This window comes from Ctenopharyngodon idella, chromosome 4 (genome assembly GCF_019924925.1).
Source record: "Ctenopharyngodon idella isolate HZGC_01 chromosome 4, HZGC01, whole genome shotgun sequence".
NCBI classification, from domain to species: Eukaryota; Metazoa; Chordata; class Actinopteri; order Cypriniformes; family Xenocyprididae; genus Ctenopharyngodon; species Ctenopharyngodon idella.
Window position 1 is genome coordinate 22,464,975 of NC_067223.1, and position 27,213 is coordinate 22,492,187.

Here is a 27,213-nt window from a genome sequence, read left to right on the forward strand (position 1 = left end):
ATTCAATCAAAAATCGACACTCAGACAATTAATCTAGATCTTCCCCCTCCAATCTCAGAGCTAATTAATATAACCTCCCCAAAAAAACTACTCTCCAAAATATATAAAATAATATCCAAATCAGACAATACATTAAGCCTACCCAATGCAAAATGGGAATCAGACTTATCCATTGCTCCCAATGCCGCTTTCTGGACACAAATCTGTAAAAATATCTACTTCATGACAAAAAACGCCAACTTACAACTTATACAGTATAAAGTACTTCATAGATTTCACCTAACTGGACGGAAATTATTTAAAATGGGTTTTTCTTCAGAAACATGCTCACATTGCACACAAAACACTCCAGACACCTATTTACACGCTATTTGGGATTGCACCTCAGTTAAAAAATTCTGGGAAAACGTTACTGACTCACTATCCAACCTTATGGGATGTCACATCCCACTGTCTCCCTCCCTCTGTATATTAGGTGACATATCCATAATCAATTTAAACAGTACAAACAGTCAATTACTCCTAGTGGCTCTAACTATCGCCAAGAAAACTATCCTCATGAACTGGAAATCAAGGAACACCATACACATTACAACTTGGAAAAATTTACTAATAGAGTACATCTCCATGGAAAACTTGTCTACCTCCACTCAAAATAATACATCAGAATTACACCCTTCTTGGTCATCTCTCTTTAACTTCCTACAGTCATGAATCCACCGACCTTCTTTATCTGAAGCCATCCTCAATGGTACACCATCAATATTCACACATGATTGGGGGGAGGGGGGTCAGGAAGAGGTAGCAACACCGACTAATATCAAATATAAATAAAATACTTATAAGATTACATTTAAATCTCTCTCTCTCCTCTTTTTTTTTTTTTTTTTTTTTTTTTGCTGTTTCTGGACCCTGGTTGGCTGTGGCATACTAGTCCCTGACATGTGCAGTTTTGATTAGGTGTGGGTGGGTGTGATGTGGGACCGGGGGCCTTGGGCTTTCGCCTTCCAGCTTGTACTTTCACCTGGGATTTCTTGTCTCTGGCTGGCTCAGCACTTGTCTCGCTGTTTTAATGCTTCACATATTAGATGAGGTGCACACACACATTCATTTGGAACATAAAATAAGTTTAAAGCAGGAAGGGGAAAAAAAAAAAAAAAAAAAAATGCACACACATAGGGTAAGTGTGGCGTGGGCGTGGCGGCCTAGGCTTTGCACTGGGCTGATTCCATGCTGCACGCCATGCTTTTTTAATGCATTATACACTAATTGACAAACATATTATGAGTATAACAATGAAAGCAGCCATATTTATTTTAAAAAAAAAAGAAAAAAAAAACACAGACAGGGTAAGAGTGGCATGTGTGGGACGGCTGGGGATGGATTTTGGGACCCTCGGCCCCACAGCACCGCACCTTGATAGCTCGTTGCAACATGACACTGACGGGGGTCTATCCTATGCCATGGCCATGAGTGGAATAGAGGCAGCTTTATAATATCTTATTATTAATAGCTGTATCAATATTACCATTATTAATACTATTATTATTATTATTATCACTGCCATTGCAACTACTACTATTATCATTACTATTAATGGCTGTATCAATATTACCATTATTAATATTATTATCATTATTGCTATTACTGTTATCTTTATTTTTCCTCTTCCTGATCCTTTAACCTCCCCCTCATTCCGGATGAAATGAGTATATTTCTTAATATTTATCATTACTACTACTGCTAATACTATTATTACTATTTGTCATTTCTTATTAATTGGATTTATCATTATTATTATTATTATTATTATTATTATTTATTATTAATACTGTTGCTATTGTCACCTTCCTCATTTTTTGCGTGTGATACTATTATTATCTTCATCATTGTTTCCTCCTTTTTGATATATATTTTTTCTTAATTCTGGTTATGTCTGTTGTACTTTCCTACATGCTCCTTTATTCATATATTTCCACTCCCACACACACACACACACACACACACACACACACACACACACATACCCAAATCATACTGGCGGTTATGTATGTTTTGTTGGTCTTTGTATTTTGCATTTAATTTCTTTTCTGTAAATATTGTAATTATCTGTTTGCATAATAAAAAAAAAAAAAAAAAAAAAAAAAAAAAAAAAAAAAAAATAACCAGAAAACCCGTCAGCAGAAGACATGCCAGTCGTAGTGTTGGACCACTACAGCTTCAAGTCGGAATACTTCATGTGGAGAACATTCATTTGCTGGTTCTGGAGGGATCCACCGCTGACGTGATCCTAGGGCGTCTGTGGTTGGAGCAGCACAACCCCATCATCTCCTGGAGGACTGGCAAAGTCCTGAAGTGGGGCGACACCTGCTTCCCTGACTGTTTCTCTGCGTTGCCTGTTCCACGCAATCCAAGATCCAGTCATCTTCCTGTCTGTACCACATCCATCGAGAGTCCCATCGAGAGACGTCCAGTGGACATTCCCTCTAGTTACGCCCCCTTCAGTGACATTTTCTGCCCAAGAAAAGCCTCCAAGCTGCCACCAGCCATGGGACTACGCCATTGATCTGCTTCTGGGTGAGTCAGTGCCCAGGGGAAAGATTTATCCCCTGTCCATCCCGGAGGAGAAGGCCATGGAGGAGTACATCAAGGAGGCTCTGACTCAAGGCTACATCCATCCATCGACTTCCCCTGCTGCGTCCAGCTTCTTCTTCGTGGCGAAAAAGGACGGAGGCTTGCGGCCTTGTATAGACTACTGGGCATTAAACTCCATCACCATCAAGTTCAGTACCCCCTTCCTCTCGTCCCAGCGGCCCTGGAACATCTCCGTGGTGCCACTGTCTTCACCAAGTTGGACCTCCGCAGCGCATACAACCTCATCCGGATACGTGAGGGGGACGAGTGGAAGACCGCCTTCGTCATTCCCACTGGACACTACAAATACCTGGTAATGCCGTATGGCCTAGTCAACGCCCCCTCCGTATTCCAGAACTTATGTTCAATCACATATTCCGATACTTCGGAATCCCGGAGGACATCGTGTCGGACAGGGGATCCCAGTTCATCTCTCGAGTGTGGAAAGCATTCTTCTCGCTCCTAGGTGTGACCGTCAGCCTGTCATCAGGATACCATCCTCAATCGAATGGGCAGACGGAACGGAAGATCCAAGAGATCGGCCGTTACCTCCATACCTTCTGTCATGGCCACCAGGACTCTTGGAAGAGTCTGAGAGTTTTTCTTTGAGACCAGATCTGAAGGGACAAAGAGACATCGAATTTGCCATGACAGAAGCAACTTGTGAATAATGCCTCTTCCTGCAGTCAAGGTCAGTAGTCCTGAGGAGAGTTTAGGGAGTCAGATAAAATGTTTCCAATTAAAAAATATTTATGTATGTTAGGTGGGCATATTATGGGATGTTGAAGAAGACCAAGGTGGATGAAGATGAACTGGAAAGTGTACATATATGATAAAAGGAAGTAGGAGGCCTTATGATAATCTGTTCATCTGTTTATCCAGTCATTTTTGAGAGTCTTTGTTCAATTAAAAATGAATATGTACAGTACAATTTTGCTGAATAAATACTCTGTTTTGCTTAGAGCTCATTTTGTAGCTCTCTGAGGTATGTTTTGGTTGTAAGAGAGACTACCCTGCATTGCGACATCTACGATTTGATCATTTTACTATTGAGTGGCCTGACTTTAAAAATTGATTTGTGCAATCTAGTGGTTTAGAAAAGAATAAAGTCAAATGCGCCTTTTACCCCAGTGTGCCTTTAGCCCGTTGTACCTTAAGTAAAGTTAAGTTGATTTGCTGAGACTTTTGTGTGCCTGAAATTTACAAAAAAACACTGCCCACTGTGTCCCACCAGCCTGATCAACTTCGGACAGCACTTGCACTTGTTTCACAAGATGCTGAACAAAGAAGAGTGGAGGATTCTCCTAAACTGGGCCAGAGGAAGGGTGAAACAGAGAGGAAGGAAATGCCCTGTTTGCTTCCAGAAGTTCTCTCGCAATGAGATCCACTTTAAGAAGGGTCACAAAGAATTAAAAGTAAGTAATCATAAAAAATGTTTCAAACCTAATTAATAAGATACAATTAACGTGACATACAACAACGACAGAGACATTTTCAGTGATCTACATCATTTGGTAACTGGAATTTTGCATTGTTTTAGTCTGAGAGAGTCAAGAAGCTGACACGGGACATGGAGTGGTTGGTGACCATGGAGAAATTAAAAGCACTAACAGTTCAGCTGTCATTTGGGTCATTTTAATTTTTTTGAATGCAGTCTTTTAATGTTGTTTCAATTTGAATTTTATTTATTTACTATTATTATTACTTTATACAGAGGGCACCCCAGAGATGGAAAGCACTTTTCCAGAAGACTTCTTGAATGGGCTGCTGGGTAAGTGTTGTTTGGGCTATTTTGTCTTAATTGCCCTCTATTGTCTGTCACTAAATGGAACGTCAAACGAATATTTGTTTTTTTTCCCCTAGACTTCCTGCCAGATCTCCAGAATGAGTCACTTCTGGATCTAGTTCTGGGAGACTTTTCAATCGTGCACCTGCAGGATCTTTTGGACCTTTGAAGTGCTGTGCATTAGCTCAAATAAAAAAATTTTTTTTATACACGCAATAAAAAATGGTTCATTGAATTTACTCAATTTTTTAAGGTAAGTGGTTGCAATCAATTGATTTTATCTAAATTTAAATAAACACATATAGTTGACAACTTTGATTCAATAATTTAACCAAACAAGCTTATGTTTGCATTTATTCATTTAGCAGATGCTTTTATCCAAAGCGACTTAAAATGACATGACGTACTACACTACGCCATGACGTCCTGCGCTATAACGCGTCATGTCATTGTGTAGAGCATCATGGCATTGTGTACTACATCATGGAAGTTAACGCTTTTTGGATGTATGTTGAATGCATATGGCTGTCTTAAAAGTTATAAAGTTTTAAATAAGGATATTTGTCTTACACAAATGCATCGATTCACTTCAGAAGGCCATCAAAGAGTACCCAAAGATTTTTGGTGGAACAGGATGAAAATATTGTTGATGGGCCTAGCTGGTTGGTGAAATTATACTAGATCACTGGAGTGGCTGAGAAGACGAGAAGTTCTGTCTTTGCTTGATTGAGTTGCAGGTGATGTTCTTTCATCCAAGCTGAGATGTCTGGCAGGCAGTCTGAGATCTGTGCAGTTACCAACAATTGTAGGAGAAACCATGTGCCAGGCAACATTGAAAGACCTACCTGTTACATATCGCATACCCTGCACTGGATTCTTCCTAGTTAACTACCTTTCCTTCCTTTTGTTTTGTTTTTAATTCTCCATTTTTAAATTTCTCTCGGATCTGTTTTGCCTCCATTGCAGCTTAAACAAGTGAACCCCGCAACTTGCGTAGCTTAATTAGAGTCTGTAAATTAGTGCCTGATGAAAAATGCATACAAATGTTTTCACAAACAAATCCTTTTATGCCTGCCATTAACTACAACAATGGTCAAGCCTGGACGCAAGGCCAAAGGATGAGACAATACAATTGTTCACAGTTCTACAATAAAGATATACCTGCCTACTTGACAGACGGTTACCAGAGCTTCGAAAGTGAAGCCATCCATAGAAGTGGTAACAATTCCACAGGAAAAGGGAAGTAACAAAAGACCTCACAAGACACAAGCAACATGTGACAAGAGACTTTGCTTCACATTCTTTTATCCTTATTTATGGAATTCTTGTTTAAACACGTAAAGCCACGATGAGGCCTGTGGCTCAAAGCAGCTGCCCTACAATAGGTTTGTTGAAGTGCTAAGAGACTCAATACAGTGGTCAGTGTAAAAGGATTTAGTCCCAATCTTGCAGAGAGACACATATTTATGTTTATCTAAATTAAAAAGAAACAGTAAGGTTTCATTTGAACAAGATTGCCTGGTATATACAAGCTGATTTTGACCTGGTTGACCTCGGAGTACAAAGAGAATCTTAACAAGTTCGTCAAGAGGCTAAAGGCCATGGAGCCTGGTTGTGTGGAAAATGACCATGCCCCTGGGATAGAAGATTGTGGGAAGTTTCCTGGTGCTGGAGCATGTTGTGCAGGCATTTGGAGTGGAGCTGCCAAACTATGTGAGAACCAGAACTGGAAAATGGCACCATAAAAACCAAGATATGGCAACATTTGAGATGCACACTGAAGTGTAGCACTACACTGAGAGTGGCTTTCACATCTGGACACAATCAAAAGAGGCAGACACAGGACTGTCAAACGAGCATCAAAACATTGTGGAAGATGGACTGCTGTATTACAAGCCCCAAATTAAAAGACACATTAAGATTCGAAGTGATTGAAGCTTGTTACTTTTGAGAGATGCTCATTGTCTGATGGTACGTGCATCGCAAACTATACCATATATTGTTTTTTATATAGATATTTTGAGGATACTTTCCCAGGGGCATGGTCATTTTCCACATAACCAGAAAACTCACTCTTGCTTTTTAATTGGAATAAACTTAAATATGTGTCTCTCTGCAAGACAAGGAATAAATCCTTATATACTAACCACTGAATTGAGTCTTTTAACACTTCAACAAACCTATTGTGGAGCATCTGCTTTGCATGGTGTTGACCCACAGGCCTCATCGTGGCTTTACATGCCTTGTGTCCAGGCTGGACCATTGTTGTAGTTAATGGCATCGCAGGTGGATCAAAGAATCTCTGGTTGCTGTATAGACCTTGATAGTGAGCAGGAGCACTTGAAGTAGTCCTTGATCTCCAGGAGAATGTGTATGCTTGTGTTAGAGAGATGACATTTAGATATTGATTATTCCTGCGATTTTTGTTGAATAAAAAATGCACATTTAATATTAATTTAAATCTTGTTTGTACCTTTTTTTCTGCGTTGGAAATAAATTAGTAAACAACCATGCAAATGGGATTCTTCTTTGTACTTTTTTGTCTTCATACATTTTCTTTTCTTTTTCCTAGACTCATTTCTGTGATTAAACCTTTGCATATACGCAGAGTGAAGTAGAAGTGAAGTTGCTCCAGTTTGAGATGGGCCAGTGTATTATGACAACTTCCCTTTAGATCTGAAATTAACAAAATTCTTGAAAGCATTGTCTAGGTCATGGACATAATTTAGTGGCACATCAATTGGATACTGTCAGAAATGATTTATGGCCAGCTCATATGCTAGTTATTTTTCATGGGACATTCTTCATACACTTAAATTTATTTTGCACATGTATGCATAGAGTAAAACACAAAACGACAATGTCAGTCGGATGACAACAGGATAAAAGCAAACTGTAACTCAGGAAAAAACTGTAACAAAACAGTAACAAGGAAAAAACAAAAACGTCTGCTAACCGACACAATGCACAAAAACCTGTTACAGAAAAAATTCCTTTTTAAAAATGAACATCAGGTCTCTTACTCTTGTTTCTGATCATCTTAGGTTGTGATGCCCAAAGAAGTTGATTACACATGGTTAGACATGCTGAAAAGATGCTATTGTTTTATGCCATCACAGATATCCCGTGCATCACAGCACACATGAACTTTGAGGCAGTCTGTCTCAATCGAGATGTGTTGTGGGCTGCCTTCGTCAGTCTCCATGACAGGTGCAGCATTTGGTTAAAGTCTACGTTTATATCCATTGGTAACTCTAGGCTCTTTCAGGAGCTGTGGTCTACTAAAAGCCTCAAAGGCATCAGTGCTAAAGTGAAGAGAACAAAGACGTGGATCTTTAGGAAGTTTTATTCGTCCACATTCTTCACAACTTCCCATATTTTCTCTTCTTATCGCTAGTAAAACAGTGAAGACTTGTATTGCTTCTTGTTGCCGCTAGACTGAAAATTACAACCAAAAGCTGCACAATGTGGTATCATATTTTATATTCCGAGTTGTGTTGCTGTAAAAATAGCAGCAGGGTAGCGTCAGTTTAGACAAACTTAAATTTAACTGAAACTGGGCTGGGATTTCTATTTCCCAGCATGTTTTGCCATGACACTTGACGGAGAGTAAATGCTAAAATTAAGTGTTAAATAATGTTTTTTTGTGCAAGATTGATGCTAAGTGGGAGATTTAGTAGTGTATCGGGGATGCTTATGTGAACCTCAAGGTTTGCTTTATTTCTGCAAGTCTTTCCACTGTGATGGCCCATGAAAGGCTTTTCTCTGCTGTGAGTTATTACATGATTCCCAAGTTGTTTCCTGTCTGTGTAACTCATTCCACACTGAAGACATTTAAAACTGTTCTCTTACAAATGAATCCTTGTGCAGTACTCAAGTGTTTCTTTATATCTGAAATTCTTTGTACCTTGACCACATATAAATGGCTTCTCTCCTGTGTGAACTCTCATGTGGACTACAAGGTTTCCATATTTAGTGAAACTCTTTCCACACTGAGGGCACGTGTAAGGTATCTCTCTATTGTGAATTCTCCTGTGCCTGTTAAGGATTCCTTTTTGGTTGAAACTTTTTCCACACTGTTGGCAGGTGTAAGGCTTCTCTCCAGTGTGAATTCTTATGTGGACTTCATAGTGTCCTTTCTGGTTGAAACCCTTTCCACACTGAGAGCATGTATAGGGTTTCTCTCCAGAGTGAATCCTCAAGTGGACTTTAAATTGTCCTTTCTGAATGAAACTCTTTCCACACTGAAGGCACATGTAAGGCTTTTCTCCAGTGTGAATTTTCATGTGCCTCTCAAGGTTTCCTTTTTGGGTGAAACTTTTTCCACACTGTTGGCAGGTGTAGGGTTTCTCTTCAGTGTGAACTTTCATGTGGACTTTATGATTCCTTTCTTGAATAATAGTCTTTCCATGCAGAGAGTATGTATAAGGCTTCTCTCCAGTGTGAACTCCCATGTGGACTTCAAGTTTTCCATGTTCAGTGAAACTCTTTCCACACTGAAGGCATATGTAAGGCTTCTCTCTATTGTGATTTCTCATGTGCCTGTTAAGGTTTCCTTTAAGAGTGAAACTTTTTCCACACTGTTGGCAGGTGTAAGGCTTCTCTCCGGTGTGAATTCTCATGTGGACTACAAGACTTCCATGTTCAGGGAAACTCTTTCCACACTGACGGCATGTGTAAGGGTTTGATCTATTGTGAATTCTCATGTGCCTGTTAAGGCTTCCTTTAATAGTGAAACTTAGTCCACACTGTTGGCAGGTGTAAGGCTTCTCTCCAGTGTGAATTGTCATGTGGACTAGAAGGCTTCCATGTTCAGTGAAACTCTTTCCACACTGAGGGCAGGTGTAAGGCTTCGCTCTATTGTGAATTCTCATGTGCCTGTTAAGGATTCCTATTTGGTTGAAACTTTTTCCACATTGTTGGCAGGTGAAAGGCTTCTCTCCAGTGTGAATTCTTATGTGGTCTTTAAAGTGTCCTTTCTGATTGAAGCTCTTTCCACACTGTTGGCAGGTGTAAGGCTTCTGTCCAGTGTGAATTCTCATGTGGTAATTAAGACTTCCTTTTTGGGTGAATCTTTTCCCACACTGTTGGCAGGTGTAAGGCTTCTCTCCAGTGTGAACTTTCATGTGGACTTTAAGGTTTACATGTTGATCAAAACTCTTTCCACACTGAAGGCATGTATAGGGTTTCTCTCCAGAGTGAATTCTCAAGTGGTCTATAAAGTGTCCTTTCTGATTGAAACTCTTTCCACACTGAGGGCATGTGTAAGGCTTCTCAGTGTGAATTTTCATGTGCCTGTTAAAGTTTCCTTTTAGTTTGAACCTGTTTCCACACTGTTTGCAGCTGAAATGACTTCTAGTCCCTGTCTTTTGAGCCATGTTTTGTGAGGAATTGTTTTCAGGCTGTGAGCAACTACACAATTTTTCTCCAGCAAAGACATCATGATGATTGTTATGTTGATCTTTCTCTTCTATTTCATTCCATACTTCACTCTCCTCTTTCAGTGCCATCAGGTCTAAGTTGAAAAAAGACACCAAAAAAAGTTAACACCACTTTAATGGCACAAAGCAACAGATCAAAACATTTGTACATGTAAAGCATCAAAACCAACTTAACCATCAAAACCATCTTATACCCATTAAGCTACTGAGAGTAATTTGAGAAGCCTTCTCAATATCGCTCACTCTTCACTTCTTCACTTTAGGACATGTCTCAAAAACTGTCAAACTGGCAATTAATCCCTTAATTTAAAAAACCCAATTTGACCCAGGAGATCTGGTTCATTATAGACTGATCTCAATCTCGCATTTACTACATCTTCTAAGGGTTAAGACGCAAATAAATAAATAAACAAAAATAAATAAAGAAACGAGGGCAACCTCCCCTCTCAACCATCATACCAAAAACCTATCACACAGTTATTCCATGTAATTGTTTATTAAGCAATATTTTGTCAGAAAGGAAGCAGAATATGTTTGTTATAACTTTAAATGACCCAACACAATGGTCCAAATGTCACTTACATGTGGAGTTACAAACATGAAACCAAAACACTGACAAATGCTAGCAAGAGAAGACAGCAGAACAAAGAAAAACAAAACAATTATAAAAAAAATAACCAACATATGTAACACCATTTAATGTTTAAAATACAAAAAATAGTGTCTTCTGAACCATGTTAAATTTTGCAGAGAAATAGTATTTGTAAAGAATTTCAATCAGGAATTAAGCCCCGTCATTGCACAGAAACTGCTTGTTGAAGTTACAAATGTCTCTGAAACACAAATGCATGTTGAGCATCAGTGCTTGCATATTGGGGGCTGAAATTCAAATTTATGGTTGTGTATGTAAGCTGTGAATATTTCAACTGAACACATTTCACACATAATTTCATTACTAAATTAAAGCTGCCTGCAAGCAGCGATGAAAGGGCCCTTGCACCCATGTCACCACCACCTGGTGGCTTTAGGAAAACAGAGCACGTTGGGCAATATGCATTTAAGTACATATATATAGGAGGATAATGTCAGTCATTTGTATTTGCCACACTTCCTGCTACCAGCTGGTGGCGATATGACTATAATTTAATTTTAGCATTTATATGTCTTCAGCCCAGGGCACTTATCAAACATGTGAAGTTAGAGGCAGATTGGACATTGTATGCTTGAGTTACAACAACTTCCTGTTTTCGTGGCGTTAATCGCATACATTAGCACTTATCCAAGTGTTGCATGATTTAACGTGTTTCCAGAATGTTTGGTACTTCATGGCATATTTAAATGTGTTTCAGGGAATAAATTACTGTGCAAAGCAAGCTATTTCCTGTTGCCAACAGGTGGCGTTATGACTGTAACTGAATATTGCCATGTAGATGTCTTCAGGCCAGGACTCTAGTAAAACATGTGAAGTTTGGGGCAGATCGGACATTGTATGCCTGAGTTACAACAACTTCCTGTTTCATAGCAAAACATCGAACTTTGTCAGGCCACCACGAACAAGCCCTTCAGTGAAAACTCTAGATCTTCGCAATTTAACGTTGTAAAGGCCTTTAGATTAGAATGCCCAAATATGATGTTGATCTGATTAAAGCTCTAGGAGGAGTTTGTTAAAGTACAACGTATGGAAATGCCAAAAACTACAAATATTTTGCTGAGAAAACTCAAAATATCTCACTTCCTGTTAGGTTTTCAGATTTTGCACCTTGGACTTTTTTGTAGGTATTGGGCTGTTATATGTGTGTACCCAATTCCATACTTGTACGTGAAATGTAGGGCGAAGGGCACTTAATTGAAATTTTGTAGGTGGCGCTATCAAGCCATTTTGGCACACCTAATTCAGAAACCCATATCAGACGTAAATTTTCACCACTTCTGACGCGTGTGCAAAGTTTCATGAGCTTGAGCATGTTTAGGCCCTCAAAAATGCGATTCATTTCAGAGAAGAAGAAGAATTGACCGAGCAATTAAAATAGGGTCCTCACACCATCTGTGCTCGGGCCCTAAAAATTCAATAATCCATATTCACTTTACAGACTTCACTTACAAAATATTAATTCTGTATAAAAATACCACCTATAATATTCAACAGGCAATTTTCAGTCCATTTTATTTCGCTTTACAAAATTCACTTCCACAAATTCAGTGGTTCAAATTTGGCAGAATATTCCACATTGGAAATCCAGGAACTGCAGGAATAGCAGTAGAGTATCGATGCATAATCTCCATCTGCTGATAGTCGGATCACCAGCAGGTGTTGACGATGACCGGAGCAACCGGTAGAGAGAGTCATTCCTTCACAAAAACTGATTTGCAGAAATGGAACAAGCAGTAAGTATGTTATCATTATCAAAGCCAGTTGCATATATGCAGAAAAGCTGATTAAGACAAAAGATGTGTTTACGTTTAATTCAGAGTAGCTTTCTGCTTTTTCAAAGCAGCTTTCTCAGCCGCAAAGCAGATGTCATTACCCCAGACACTGAGGTACAAAACAAACATTACATCTGAGGAAGACCCATATTTCTCGCCGTTGATTTGTATCCTCAACTATAAATCATGGCTTGTGTGTCGTTGTGCTGCAGTGCTGGGGTTGCCCTCATGTGTTACTCCAGGATTCTTCACAGCATTCATTGTACAGATGACAACGTTGTCAAAATGATCCACATTCACTAGGATTTCTCAAAAACGACTAAAAATGCTGTAATTTGCATGCCAGGCCAGTAGTTGGCGATGTCAGTTTGTAAAGAAAGACTACGCGTTTGCGCACGCACACATTCTTTAACAGAGCACTTGTATGGGATTACTTTTGTCTTTTTTTCCCCCCTCACTCAAACATACTGTGTTTGAGAACAAAAATTAAAATAATTAAAAGCAAACCTTTTTGCAGTGTAGTAAAACAGATTTTCATCACGCATGGCCAAACTTCTGCTGTCATTGTTTGCGACTGTCAAACCTTCGCTTGCGAGTTGAAAAGTTTTCCAAGTTGCTGTTGTATTACTGTATCCTTTAGTCTTATAATAAATACCCCATATCGCATGAAAAACACATGGAATATATTGTTATAACCATCTATTTATTAGCTTAATGTTTCATCTGTACGAATGTTTGTAGTTATGTACGAAGACAGAATGCGGAGCTACCGGATTTTCATCATAGAAGGGTGGGAGTTATGACACGTAATATGAGTGACAGATCAGTAGCGAATCATCGGTCTAGGAGTCATCGACATTTGACCCCGAACAGAGGCAGAGCCAGATGGTGCTTATCAGATCTCATAATTTAGAGGAAAATGAATAAAAATGACGGCTCTTTATAAGGAAATATTAGGTAAACATGGGAATCCATCAACATTTTCCCAAAAGTGTTTCTGCTTCATGAAGTTCAGGAGAAGAAACACTCGTCCTCGATCAACTTCTGATGCTAAATTTACCACTGAACTTGACAGAAGATGTGAAAGACACAACAGATGTTTATTTAGAGCGCAATTTGAGTCTTTGATTTGAACTGTTTGTGTCGCTCACAGACATTAACTACTGACTTATTCCTGGATTTATTCTATGAAACTTTATGTTCAGGTATGTTAAAATGTATTATGATAATATTTTGTTTATAAATGAAGTCTTTTTTGACCATCTGAATTTTAGTAACTGTAGCCTCCATGTTTTTATTAGATCCTGCTGCATAATTAAGTGAAATTAATTTATGGTTTTCATTGTTCTTAATTCAGAAGTTGATTTTTGATTTTGGGTTTAATTTTACAGAAAACAATGTCTGAATTATTTTTCCTGATTTAATGTGTGAAACATCGTAATAACGAACACCAAACCAGGATCTTCTCAGGTTGAAGGCAGCATTAGTATTTGTCTGGTCATGTGATCAACACGTCTGACCTGCTCCATGTCAAATAAAAGCCCTTTAATTTATTAGGATATTCTTCATAAATATCACTTATTTCTATAGAGCTGGACTGAGTTCAGCTTTGATAATGAAACCGACCTGTTTGCTCCTCAGTTTCTTCTTGTTTCACACTGATTGTTTCTTCAATTTTCATGTCTTGAATCTCCTCTTTAATAATAAAATCCATCTTTATAATAGTGTCACGTGGATCTCAGTCGCTTCACCAGGAGTTTTTCTGTTTAAGATGAGAATAACAGAAAGAAAAATAAATCCAAACTAAATCTCTGGGTGTGTCTCAATCAGCTCTAGTTCAGTGCACTGGTGAGAGAGTCAGTCAGAGTGAGAGTTAATGGACTTAAATCACCTGATTAAAAAATATATACAAATAATACATAATACAAGTTCATATTTATGATTTGTATTCTGTATTCAATTATTCGAACATCAAATTTAACAGATTACACTTTAATGAAAACATTAGCAGTTGGTTTGTAAAAGTTGTAGTCACATATTGTGTTCGTTGTTCTCGTTTATTTACACTGTTTTGAGCAGCTGGTGAATCAGCGTGCGGTGATTCGAGCGCTTCGAATCACTGAATCATTTTACAAAGCAATTGATTCAACTGACTCGCAGATTCAAAAATGTCTCTCATTACTTCTTTCCAGTATCTGAATTCGTGTTTACGATAAACTGATTCACGTTAGAGAGCGAAATAAGACGCACAATTTCTGTTACTCATGAGTGGATGCGATTTACTCCCAAAAATATTAATATTAAATAAAGCATTGCAACGTTGCTTTCAAGAATATTTGATTTATTGTTCATAGCTTGTAAAAATAATTAACTTGATTTAACAGTTTGCATTAATTTAAACACTTTAAATGCGTAAAAACACAAACCTTTCTTCAACCGAATCACAACTTATGCTGGAGCGCGACGCAGCCTTATGACGTCACACAACCAAACCAAAATAAAAGTCCCATTGACATACACATATATCTATCTATATATCTATCTATCTATATCTATATCTATCTATCTATCTGTCTATCTATCTATCTATATATATATATATATTTTATTTTTATTTTTTTCAAGAAAATATTAAGAGATACCAATGAAAGAGTGTGATATTCTGTCTAATAGGCAAAACTGTAATGTTTGGATGTAGAAATCATTTATACCAGATATTACAGTATTAATATGCAAATAGAAACAAATGTGGTTTACATGTTCAAAATACATGTTTAAATCAGTATATGACTTAATAAAGCAGAGTTCATTTTATGTGTCATTTTGGGGTGGGCGAAATGACCAAAATCTTACTTTAAGATATAAGACATTTTAATTCAAATAATGATAACAGTAACAATATCTCACAATAGAGATATTTTGGTTATTTCATTATAACAATAAGAACAAAGAAGCAAATTACACACAATAGGACGAATACAACAGATCAGAAGTTTTTCAGGTACAGTAGGTTTCTTTAACATGTAGAAACACTGACAGAGGTCATAATCGAGTAAGACTGGCTCATCTTTTAGGAAGGTCAAAGGTCATTGTATAGATCACATGGGTCGCTCATCTAATGAGTGTTTGACGTCCTCTATTGAAACACTTCATCATTGACTCTCTTTGCTCTGATGAAAGTGAAGTATATTAATATATTGAATTATTTGTGTTCATTACAGCACTGAGAGCAGCAGCGGGACGATCACATGACAGATACAGAAAGAAAACACTGATATTATTCACAAAACACTACATGATGAATTCAGAGCATGGTATTACTACAGTTCATGTAGAAAAACATGGTTTTATCATGTCAGGATACTTTCTAGATCAGGACAAGCAGCATGAACCACTGAACAAAGAAACTCCAACAATTCTGACATTTACAGTAATGATGGGATTCATCTGGACTGATTTCAGAGTTCAGCTTACAGTTTTCCTTCTTTCATACCTAATATATTTCTGAGTTATCTGGATTGAACTCATGATGATTGACTCAATCCTTGATGTTTTTTATCTTTTCTCAGAGTTGTTCAGAGCATCAGGTCTGTAAATTCAGTTCTGTTCAGGAGGAGGTTTATTTAAAGTAAACTGGATTAGATTATAATAATTGTGCTCATACTTTCACTGATCAAGAGTTTACAGTATTATCAGATGATCTGGGTTTATATATTTTACGTTTAATAATAAATTGACATTTATCAATTTTACAAAAAAATCTCACGTTACAAAGAAAGTGTAAACTGGCATCACGTCAGTTACACTTTTTCCGTAAGTTGAATAGGGAAGCCGTAGCGTAACCTTTGTGAACTGCAAGAGTTTTACACTTTCTGCGCACGTTGAATACGGAAGGTCGATATTTGACTTCATAACTTGTTTAAATATGGATATTTTTTTTTACACAAATGCATCACTTCGCTTCAGAAAGGCTTTATTAATCTCTCTACAGTCTATTCTGATTCATCAACACAGTTTCACTGATGATCCAGAACCAAAAGCAAACCCAGGATAGAGCGGTTGAGTGAATGTGGTCTGGACTGTGTGGATGAGGCTCATTGTGTCTCCAGAGACGCTGTAGAAGGACAGAGTTCCTGCACTGTGATCCACATACACTCCTATTCTCCTGCTGATGGGCTTTACTGGGAGTTTAGTATCTATGTTATTGTGTCTGAATGAGTAACTGGAGGAAGAGCAGATCAATCTCCAGGACTGATCATTAGATCCAAACCGACACTCATTACCCAATCCCTTCCTGCTGATGCTCTTATATGACACTGATATACAAACACTAATATTCCGACTCCTCTCAATCTCCCAGTAACAGCGTCCACATTTTATTCTTTTGTTAATAAAATGTATTTTATTACACTTGTGTCTTCCTGGTGCTGATAATACAGAAGAGGCTCTACAAGTTAGCAATCTCACCAATCTTTCAGATAAATCAGCGGACCACTTTAAATGTTTGAACAGCCTCCTGTTGGGAGTGTTCTCATACTGCCAAGGTAAAATTCCTTGACTGGTGCCCTGAACTAGGAGAGGGGAGGAAGTGGTCATCTGATGTACTCATGAGTACCAATCCCTATTTTACTTAGCGTTCTTGGATGGGCGAAAGTAAAATCACTACAACGTGGACGCGATTTCTTTTAAACGAAGGAAAAACTCAGTTTATAAAAATACCAGTGTACTTGTGGACTAAGCCATAGTTTCTATAAAACACAACTTTCCAGAGATAACCCAGCCAACACACCATCAGGTGTTGCTGATTTACGTGCCATTAACAGTAGAGTTACACCAGATAAAGACCTTATTTATAAAACTTATAAAATTTGTAAAACATAGATTTCATCCTAAAAGTGTATATACGCACAATAGCTAGATTCTGTGTACGCACAAAAGTACATGCCATAACCTGCGCAAAAATCTCTTTATAAATCCCACTTAACAGAAGTTTGTGCGTACGTGCATCTCCACCCTGTCTCCTCCCCTAAATTACCATATATGGAGCTTACCATGCCTAGTTTTACTATGCATAACCTCATCTGCATATCATTCCCATGCATATTCCCATCCACGTGACACCATGATTAACACCACCAAAGGTACAAGACACTGGAAAATATTAGATGTGGACTATAAATGTCATTTGTGCCATACACATTACATTGATAAAAATCATCCAATATCCTTATGTTTTAGAATAAATATATCAAAATATCAATAAAAACCAAATTGTATAAAATACTTAGTTAGTTTTTAGAATAGAGTTTGCATTATATGAATTGAGATTCATTCATTTCTACTGGCCAAATAGTATTTTAATTGTTTTAAACAATTCAAATCAAATCAAATGTATGCAGTTTTGCTGACAAGGTGAACATATCTTTTAGGAAGTTTATAGGCTATTTTTAGTGGAAACAGATAGGCCTACTTATTTATTGCAGTGTAAATACAATTGACTGACTCGGCGCGAAAAGAAAATGTGCAAATCTTACTGTATCCTTCAAATATAGTGGTATTTTTCATAATTGTTTGAAGATGCCTTCTCACGACATCAACACCTCCGTGCAGCTGCGGTTGTACAGTAAGATATAATCATTGGACCTATTCAAACTGGACAATGGACCGTTCGACCACTGAATCCAGCAGTGTCTGCCATAATCTTGAAGTAAGTGTGCATCACTGATCATCGTTCTCGCTAAAATATTTTCTCATAACATGAGATCTGCAGTTTAGTTTAAAGAGGAATTATTGTGTGCCTAGCACTCCTCGCTGTCATTAAAACAGTGTATCACAGGAAAAGTGATCAAAAGTAGCACATCCACTATCTAAATTCATATCATTTTTAACTTCTGCATAATGACTGCGTAATTTTAGTGCTTATCGCCATTAATGAAAGTGGAATATTAATGTAAATGTATATATGAAAATGAAAACAGAGTTTAAAATCGTTGTTTACTTCATTACCTTTCTCACTAAAAGAGTTCGTAAGCATGGTGTCTTCAGTTTCCGTACGGTGCGCACATATTTACGGTAAGTTTATTTTTTATAAATCCCGATATGTGCATGGAAAATTCTATACGCATATTTCTATGCCCATTTTGTGCATATGCAACAGTTATAAATGAGGCCCCAGATGATTTTTTTATTATGTCCTGATACGTTAAGCCATAGAATTAAAAAAGATGTCCTTTTTCACCTGACTGTATAATACGTGCCTACTCTAGTTAACTAACTGTATCGTTCATTGCACAATGTTTCTGCTGTCAGTGCTGTTGATTTTGTCTGTTGTATGTTGAAGGTGGTATTGTCCAGTAGAGGGCAGTGGCGCATTGTGTGGTGGGCTGTAGCACTGTTAAAAGCAGAGAAGAACGCGTAGTGTGGGCGTGCTTGTGGCTTGTGTGTGTATTGCTGGCTGAATCCCAACTGGCACCCTAAACACTCACGGTCTTCCTCTGCGTCCGCACTTTCATGATGTAATGCAGCTTTGACTGCTGGGTAAAGTCCTCTGCACAGCTCGCAAACTTGCAGGCTCAGCTGAAGTGCGCATTGAGGGCACATAGCGGCCGCAAACAGGGGGCGCTCGCACGCACCCTTCTGAAACCTAAAATGACGAATGGGACACTCTACAATTTCGGCCCTGTCCCAAATGGCACACTTCTATGCACTTTCGGTCCTGTGGACTTACAATGGCTGCCGCATGCGCGTGTCCGTTAAGTCCACGAGACCATAGGGTGTCCCATTTGTCAATTTTAGGCTTCAGAAGGGTGCTTGTGAGTGCCCCATTTGCGGCCGATATGCACCCTCGATGCGCACTTTTGCTGAGCCCGCACTGGTGCGAGCTCCACGGCAGCAGACTCGTAGGAAGGCCGTGAGTGTTTAGGGTGCCATTTGGAACAGGGCCTAAGTGGAATTAGTAGACATGCGCACGCGGCAGCCATTGTAAGTCCACAAGACCGAAAGTGCATAGAAGTGTGCCACTTGGGATTCAGCTGCTGGCTGCTGAGATGTGTCCTAAATAAAGAGACCATCAAGAATTTCAGTTCTCTTTGAGTTTTTTCCATTGTATCTACGATACAGCAATGTCAGCGCTGTTTAAATCACAGAGACATTTGTGTTCTTCACTGAATTTAACCGGTTCTCACTGGATTTCACAGCGCTGTTTAGTTGTCGTGTGATCAAGTCCAATCAGCGACTAAATGCATCCATGAGCCGAGCTGATAAATGGTCACTCTACGCCACTTTGTTTGGCTTTTTGTGTATAAACATTATATCAAAAGTGTGATAAATGTTCGTTATAATTTTATCAAATAATTTTTTTTCGTTGTAATTATTGTTTATCGCCTAGCTCTATGTGCATGGTTAAATCATTTATAATACATACTACAAAATTCAATAAAAAAAAAAAGATCTGGCAATTTGCATTTCATGGTGACTTTAAGGAACTGTAATTCTGCACACAGTTTTCAGTCTGCAGTATTTAGGAAACAGAAATTTTAAGGGTGTTGTCTTGCTTCTAACTTATATTTTTTGAGTTTGTTTCTGAGACTGATTAAACACAGTGTGTGTGGGAACACCTATGAAAACTAAAAACTTATCAGCAATGAGGCTCTTCAGGAATAAGGAAGCTGCTTTATAGACACGCCTGTTTTTCACACGTCACTCAAACACAAAACCAGGAAACAGGAAACACATGAGTTCAGAGAAACTGAAACTGAAGTGTAGTTGAGCTGTCGTGTTTTTGTGTCTCTGTGTGCATGCAGTAAAATGGCAGAAGCCAGATTTTCTCAGGATGAGTTCATGTGTTCAGTGTGTCTGGATCTTCTGAAGGATCCAGTGGCCATTCCCTGTGGACACAGTTACTGTAAGATCTGTATTACAGGCTGCTGGGATCAGGAGGATCAGATGAGAGTCTACAGCTGCCCTCAGTGCAGACAGACCTTCAGTCCAAGACCTGCTTTAGGTAAAAACACCATTCTGGCTGAAATGGTGGAGAAACTGAAGAAGATTAAACTTCCTGCTGACTGTTACGCTGGAGCTGGAGATGTGCAGTGTGACGTCTGTACTGGAAGAAAACACAAAGCCGTCAAGTCCTGTCTGGTGTGTCTGGAGTCTTACTGTCAAACTCATTTTGACCGTCATGAGGAGTTTCACTCACGTAAGCCACATAAAGTGACTGAAGCCACTGGACGACTGCAGGAGATGATCTGCCCGAAACACGACAAGATCCTTGAGGTTTTCTGCCGCACTGATCAGAAGTGTATATGTGTGCTGTGTATGGATGAACATAAAAACCACGACACTGTATCAGCTGCAGCACAGAGGACAGAGAAACAGGTATGAACTTAAAGAGGTCACATTGTGATCATTTACAGGTTTATAATTTTGTTTATGGGGTCTACTGGAATACATTTACATCCTTTACTGTTAAAAAAAACTCATTATTATGGCCCAAGGCGAAGGCCTTATTGTTTTCTTTAGAAGGATTATTTTTTTTTGAATATTCAGTCATTTTTGGGGCCCTTAACATGCTCAAACTCTTGAAACTTTGCACACACATCGGAATCGTCGGCATCAGTAGAAACAGGCGGGGAGGAGGGGCTCTATAGCGCCATCTTTTGACAAAAGTGGGGGGTTAGTTTAAACTACAGTCACCAAACTCGGTACACATATTGTTCTCATTAAGCCGGACAACTTTTTAATTTCCAGTCATTAGCTCCGGCCAACAGGAAGTCAGATATTTTGGTTTGAATGTGGATTTTTCACACACACACACACACACACAGACAAACACACAGACAAACACACAGACGTAGACTCTCTCTCTCTCTCTCTCTCTGTCCAAACATATGTGACCACTTACCTCCGTTGAGTGTGTCAGCTGTCACCCGTCAACAATCCATCCACGTGATCATCATCTGTTAGACAAAGACAGATTTAAGTGTCAAGTTATCATCCGACAAGACTACAAATCCAGCTCACTTACCTGCATTACGGTTTATACCTGCTGTTTGTCTAATAAACATAATTCATCGTCATATCCTGTGTTCTCTGAGTATCTGTCCGTAACAGAGTAAACAATGAAAGAATTTACATTTCTGGGTGAACTATCCCTATAAAACTTTAAGGCTATAAGGCTTTGATGAAATAATGCTGACACTTGTGACTGTACCTATAACCTTATCATGAAAGATCTTTAACTCCTCAATCTCAGCACTTCACTGATACTGGATTCATATCTGTTTACCTGATGATTTATGTGATGTTTCTCCTGTTATTGGTTTGTCCTTTAGCACCAGCTGAAGGAGACGCAGAGGTTGTTCCAGCAGAGGATCCAGCAGAGAGAGAAAGATCTTCAGCAGCTGAGAGAGGCTGTGGAGTCTCATAAGGTGAGTCTGGAGAAGAAGAGAAGTTTGAGAAGTCTCAGTCAGGACTCACTGAAGCCACTGTGTGATTGTGATGTGTGTCCTAACAGCGCTCTGCACAGACAGCAGTGGAGGACAGTAAGAGGATCTTCACTGAGCTCATCCGCTCCATTGAGAGAAGCCGCTCTGAGTTCACACAGCGGATCAGAGATCGGGAAAAGACTGCAGTGAGTCGAGCTGAAGGACGACTGGAGCGACTGGAGCAGGAGATCAATGATCTGAGGAGGAGAGATGCTGAGCTGGAGCAGCTTTCACACACACAGGATCACATCCATTTCCTGCAGGTAACAGAGATCTAGAAGAACAGGATCATAGTGGACTTGAGCAAGAGACTCACAGAGAAACATTTCATGAGAGCAGAATGAGCCGTTGACTGAAGTGTTGATCTGTGTGTTCGGTTATTATATAATCATCAGTCAGACTCTCATCTGATCTTCTTCTTTTGAAAGAGACGCACTTACAAATGCAGTTCAGCTGTGGAAATCTCTTAGGAAACATTTTTCTGAATATATTGATATTGATATATTGAGCTTCCAGACAGCAACAGCTCAAAACTTCACTAATATTTAAACTTTTATTAATTTTTATTTATTTTTACAACAAGGTGCAATCCATTAACCTGATGGCACTAATTTCACCCAGCTAGATTTCCCATCATCTCTTTACTTTGTTTACCAATGTTTACCAAAATCATATAATCTTCAAACCTGCTGAAACCTTTTATAATAATTTTCATTAACACATTAATGAATTTGACAGTGGAGTTCTCAAACAGGTATTTAAACCACAAAACCTGACCTTGGGATCGTGTCCTAAGAGTCCTTGTGAATTTCAGAGCCACTGACTGCTCAAAAGTAAAGTATTATTATAAATAATGGTCAATCTACTCGTTGCCTTTGAACTGCTTTTCCTGATCAAATCTACTCAACCCTGCCATGTGACGCCATTGATGCTCTTGATCTGTTACATTTGCGTTTTCCTAGAAAGTTAACATATCATTTAAGTGGCAAACGCTAGAACTTATAGATCTAACATGATGAATATGAGAAGAATGAAGCTGATGCTGTGAAAGTGCTGGATTGAGGAGAGTTACTAAAGATCAACAAGAGCTGCTCAAATCTGACAGTAGTGCAGGTTATTGGCTGAAGTGTGGAGGTGATGAGCTTTGATTTCTGTTTTCTGTAGAGTTTCCAGTCTCTCTCAGCCCCTCCTGAATCTACAGACGTAAAATGACGATCCCTTCAGTTCTCTCTCCTCTTTTGATGGTGTGAGAGAATCTGTCCGTCAGCTGAGAGACAAACTGGAGGATTTCTGCAAAGAGGAGCTGAAGAAGATCTCTGACAGAGGTAAAGTCCTGGAGATTCATCTGCTCTCAGAAATGATCCTCCATCATCTCATATCATGTAGAAGATCATATTAGAAATGTCTTAGGAACGGATGCAGGATCATTTTCTCTTGACATGATAATCACACTCTTCATGTCTGTTGATTTCCACAGTCACTTTCACCAACATTGTTCCCAGAACCAGGAACGACTTCCTACAATGTAAGTCACTAAGAAAACAAGCAGAAACTCTATTGTCACACATATCAGTTTCGATCTTGACTCAGTATCAATTCAGCCTACTGTACATAAAGGGAAAAAATATTTTGTTGAATGCCTTTTTACCACTATTTTAACCTTTTCTTGGGTTAAATTCAGTTTTTGCTTGCGTGTGCTTAAACGAGTATCATAAAAAAAAAATATTAGGATGCTAGTTGTTACCTTTTTTTAAATTTCACATTTAAAAAATCTAGTGTTTGATGATGTCTAAATGTTTATTCACGTGAAAAACCTAAAAATAAGTTAGCAGATATGATCAGTAATTCTCTTTTGAGCAACTAAATTAGTAGATGCATGTATATTTATTAAAGGGTTAGTTCAACCAAAAACGAAAATTCTGTCATGAAGTACTCACCCTCATGTCGTGTTTTCAGAAAAAAATAAGTCAAAATTAAGTGAGTTTTTCCTTAAAACAAGCAAAATAATCTGCCAATGGGGAAAGCAAAATTTCGGTTTGAAATAAATAAGTTGTCAATTTTGTTTTGTTTTTGCACACAAAAAGTATTCTTGTTGCTTCATAACATTTAAGGTTGAACCACTGCAGTCACATTGACTATTTAAACAATATCTTTACTACTTCTCTGGACATTGAATGTGGTAATTTCGTTGCTTTCTATATAAAAAACCTCTAGGATTTCATCAAAATATCTTAATTTGTGTTCCGAAGATGAATGAAGGTCTTGCGGGTTTGGAAGAACATGAGGGCGAGTAATAAATGAAAGAAAATTCTTTTTTGGGTGAACGAACCTTTAAAGAGCCATACAGGCACCTAGTGGATAAACCATGGCATTACAAATGTAAATTATTATTTTTCCGGCCACACAATTACTCTAATTTGCCTTTTTGCATCAGAAATTAAAACCCTTTACTCTATTTTAACCTTTAATACTGCACTAATTGCAAAATTTGCCTCTTCTTATTTTGAATTGGTAAGACTTATAAACATGTGCAAATAATAAACTTTCACAATATAAAGGCTAAATGCAGTTAATCCAAGAATCACATGAACTCTGAACCGTGGGGCCTGGTTCATACGGATCATGGATCGACCGTTACTCCCCTACTATAAATTCTTCTTGTTTGCTGATTGGCTGCAGTTTGTGATAATCTATGTAAATATGGTTTCAGCACCAAATTTTTAAAGTGTTTATTTAACACTCATAAATATAATTTCTATTCACATGGCTTTTTTGGTCCTTAGGAAACTAATGATAATATTTAAACTATTCAGTCAAATCTGTTATGTGGCATTTAATGACAAGCTTTTAAATGATATATAGGTGAATAGTAATAATAATGCTAGAATGTACATTTACTGAAGAAAATGTGAGTGGTGCTTGCAGTGGCAAAACTCGGCACTCGGTTGCTAGGGTGTTTTCTAGTCTCAGTCTCGGATGTCACCCTCACGGACCATAGGTTGAACGCCTGATGCATATGGCACACTTATCTGGAAACACTTCAGGAGTTTTGAAGTCTTCATCTGGTTGTTTGAATTATACAGGATGTCCGGGAGACACGTGTGTCACGTCCTTTAACAAAATGTTGTGGCGCTAAATCCTCTTGTGGAAGAAGTACGCCGTCGTGTTTACAAGTGCTTATCAGGATCAACTGAACGCTGGAATTTCAAAAGTATGTGAAGTTCGCGGCTCCATTGTTGCAGTAAACTTGCACAACATTCTTGAATTAATCATTTATTAGATGCACGCCGATCTGTTATTGCGGGGACATCGACTTTACATTTTCACGCCCTTAAACATGACACGCAACAAAACGAACTGTGATTGGTTGCGTTACATGTCAGTCAAATGTCCTCTTGGGTGGTCCTTGGCCAATGAAAGCTGTGATAGAGTCCAGACCTTCTGCCGTCAGTCTGAAGGTCTGGCTACGCGAGACTAGGGTGTTTCTAGATGGTTGCTAGGGTGTGTTTTGGGCAGTTTCCAATGTGTTGTTAGGCAGTTGCTTAAGTGTTCTGGGTGGTTGCTAGGCAGTTGCTAGGGTGTTATGAGCTGTTGCTAAGGCAGTTGCTAGGGTATCCTGGAAGGCATTGCTTAGCATTTCTAGGGTGATCTGGGTGGTTGCTAGGGTGTTGCTAAACCGAAGTTTTGTCCAGAAGAAGAAGTATGCAAGAGAAACAAGCACCACTAATTAAGAATAATAATAATAATAATAACATATACCAAAATATATATTGCAAAATAAATATAAATAATATACACCACTGATCTAATGTTTGGGGTCAATAAGTCTCTTCTGCTATTTGATCCCAAAATACAGTAAAAACATTAATATTGTGAAATATTTCTGATTTTAAAGAACCAGTTTCTATTTGAATATATTTTAAAATGGAAAATAAAAATATGTGGAGGTATTTTTTTATCTAAAATTTTTGATGAACGGAAAGATTGAAATAGAAACATGAAATAAAAAGAAATGGAATGAACTTGTGACTTTACCAAAGATGTAAATCAGGTACTAAACTGATTTAACATATTCTTCATAAACAGGAAATCTTCTAAAACTAATGAACAAATATGATTATTTTTCACTGAAAAACAATTAAAAACATTCAATATTAGATATTAAACAATATTACATGTAAAATCACAGTAGTAAAAAGATTTTTAAGAGTTTAAATAAAGTAAGAAACTGAAAACTCTTCTGGAAAAAAAAAAATCACTATGATTTTATTCTAAACAGGATTTTGTAACAAGTTTCTTTTTTACATTTAAAGAAAGCTCAAGATCGCCTTGTTAAATTAAACTGTCAGTTTCTTTTAAAAAAGAATCACACTGACCTCAAACATTTGAATGGTGTAAATATAATAATAATAATAGGCCTAATTATAATAAACACAGAATAATAACCAACATTAATATTCAGGGAAGACTGATTAGACCGGCCCAAAAAACACTGATGTAAATGATGATTTTCACAGGATATCTGGTAAACTATACTGAGACACTGATGATATATTGAACATGAAGAGTTCAGAAACATTAAAAGATCAGATTCATAATTCCTGATTCTGATGTGTTTTATCTCCATCAGATTCCCATCAGCTCAATCTGGATCTGAACACAGTGAATAATCTCCTCCGTCTGTCTGAGGGGAACAGAGTGATTACTAACACTAACACAGTCCAGTCGTATCCTGATCATCCAGACAGATTTGATCGTGTGTATCAGATGTTGTGTAGAGAGAGTGTGTGTGGACGCTGTTACTGGGAGATTGAGTGGAGTGGCTATGTGTATATATCAGTGTCATATAAGAGCATCAGCAGGAAGGGAGGGGGTAAAGAGTGTTTGTTTGGGAATAATGATCAGTCCTGGAGTTTGATCTGCTCTTCCTCCAGTTACTCATTAAAACACAATAACATAGAGACTAAACTCCCAGTAAAGCCCATCATCAGTAGAATAGGAGTGTATGTGGATCACAGTGCAGGAACTCTGTCCTTCTACAGCGTCTCTGGAGACACAATGAGCCTCATCCACACAGTCCAGACCACATTCACTCAACCACTCTATCCTGGGTTTTATGTTTATTATGGATCATCAGTGAAACTGTGTTCATGAATCAGAATAGACTGTAGAGAGATTCTACCCATAATGCTTTGAGCTCATGATGAATCAGTAACAGTGAGATGTTATAGAGTCTCTTATTTTCTCTTCATTACATTAATACTACAGCTGAACTTCTGTCAGTGAAATAACATGTCAGAATAAATGTGTGTAATGAATCCTCATGTAGACAGTGAGAACAGTGTGTGTGTTTTTTTTCTCTCAAACTCTGTGTTGATGGAAATCAGTCATTCAGTTCTTATTGTAGTGTCACATAAATCATTTTTATTATTACTATCATTCA

The 27,213-nt window shown here is 38.1% G+C and overlaps 4 protein-coding genes across 5 annotated transcripts in view; 3 read left to right on the forward strand and 1 right to left on the reverse strand.

The window, feature by feature from the left end:
* LOC127511452 (uncharacterized) overlaps positions 1-27,213 on the forward strand; it is a 332,174-nt gene that overhangs the window by 192,058 nt on the left and 112,903 nt on the right. The window lies entirely within an intron of this gene.
* LOC127511103 (gastrula zinc finger protein XlCGF57.1-like) overlaps positions 1-27,213 on the forward strand; it is a 125,721-nt gene that overhangs the window by 87,709 nt on the left and 10,799 nt on the right. The window lies entirely within an intron of this gene.
* Positions 6,612-14,768, reverse strand: LOC127511104 (gastrula zinc finger protein XlCGF57.1-like). Of its 2 annotated transcripts, XR_007929835.1 has the most exons (5): positions 14,712-14,768; positions 13,912-14,047; positions 7,444-9,935; positions 6,894-7,096; positions 6,612-6,796 (listed from the first exon to the last, which is right to left on the reverse strand). XR_007929835.1 is itself a non-coding variant. In XM_051891625.1 (3 exons), the coding sequence occupies exons 2-3, from the start codon at positions 13,997-13,999 to the stop codon at positions 8,269-8,271; spliced, it is 1,755 nt and encodes a 584-aa protein (XP_051747585.1). In that variant the 5' UTR covers positions 14,000-14,047; positions 14,712-14,768; the 3' UTR covers positions 7,204-8,268. The 2 variants fall into 2 exon arrangements, 1 of the variants encoding a protein (XP_051747585.1); XM_051891625.1 differs by lacking the exons at positions 6,612-6,796; positions 6,894-7,096 and having other exon boundaries at positions 7,204-9,935.
* Positions 19,995-27,213, forward strand: part of LOC127511453 (uncharacterized) — a 60,124-nt gene continuing 52,905 nt past the window's right edge. Inside the window, exons 1-2 of the mRNA XM_051892265.1 lie at positions 19,995-20,661; positions 21,618-21,713. Coding sequence (XP_051748225.1) covers positions 20,092-20,661; positions 21,618-21,713 — 666 coding nt within the window. The 5' untranslated portion in view covers positions 19,995-20,091. The remainder of the gene's footprint in view (positions 20,662-21,617; positions 21,714-27,213) is intronic.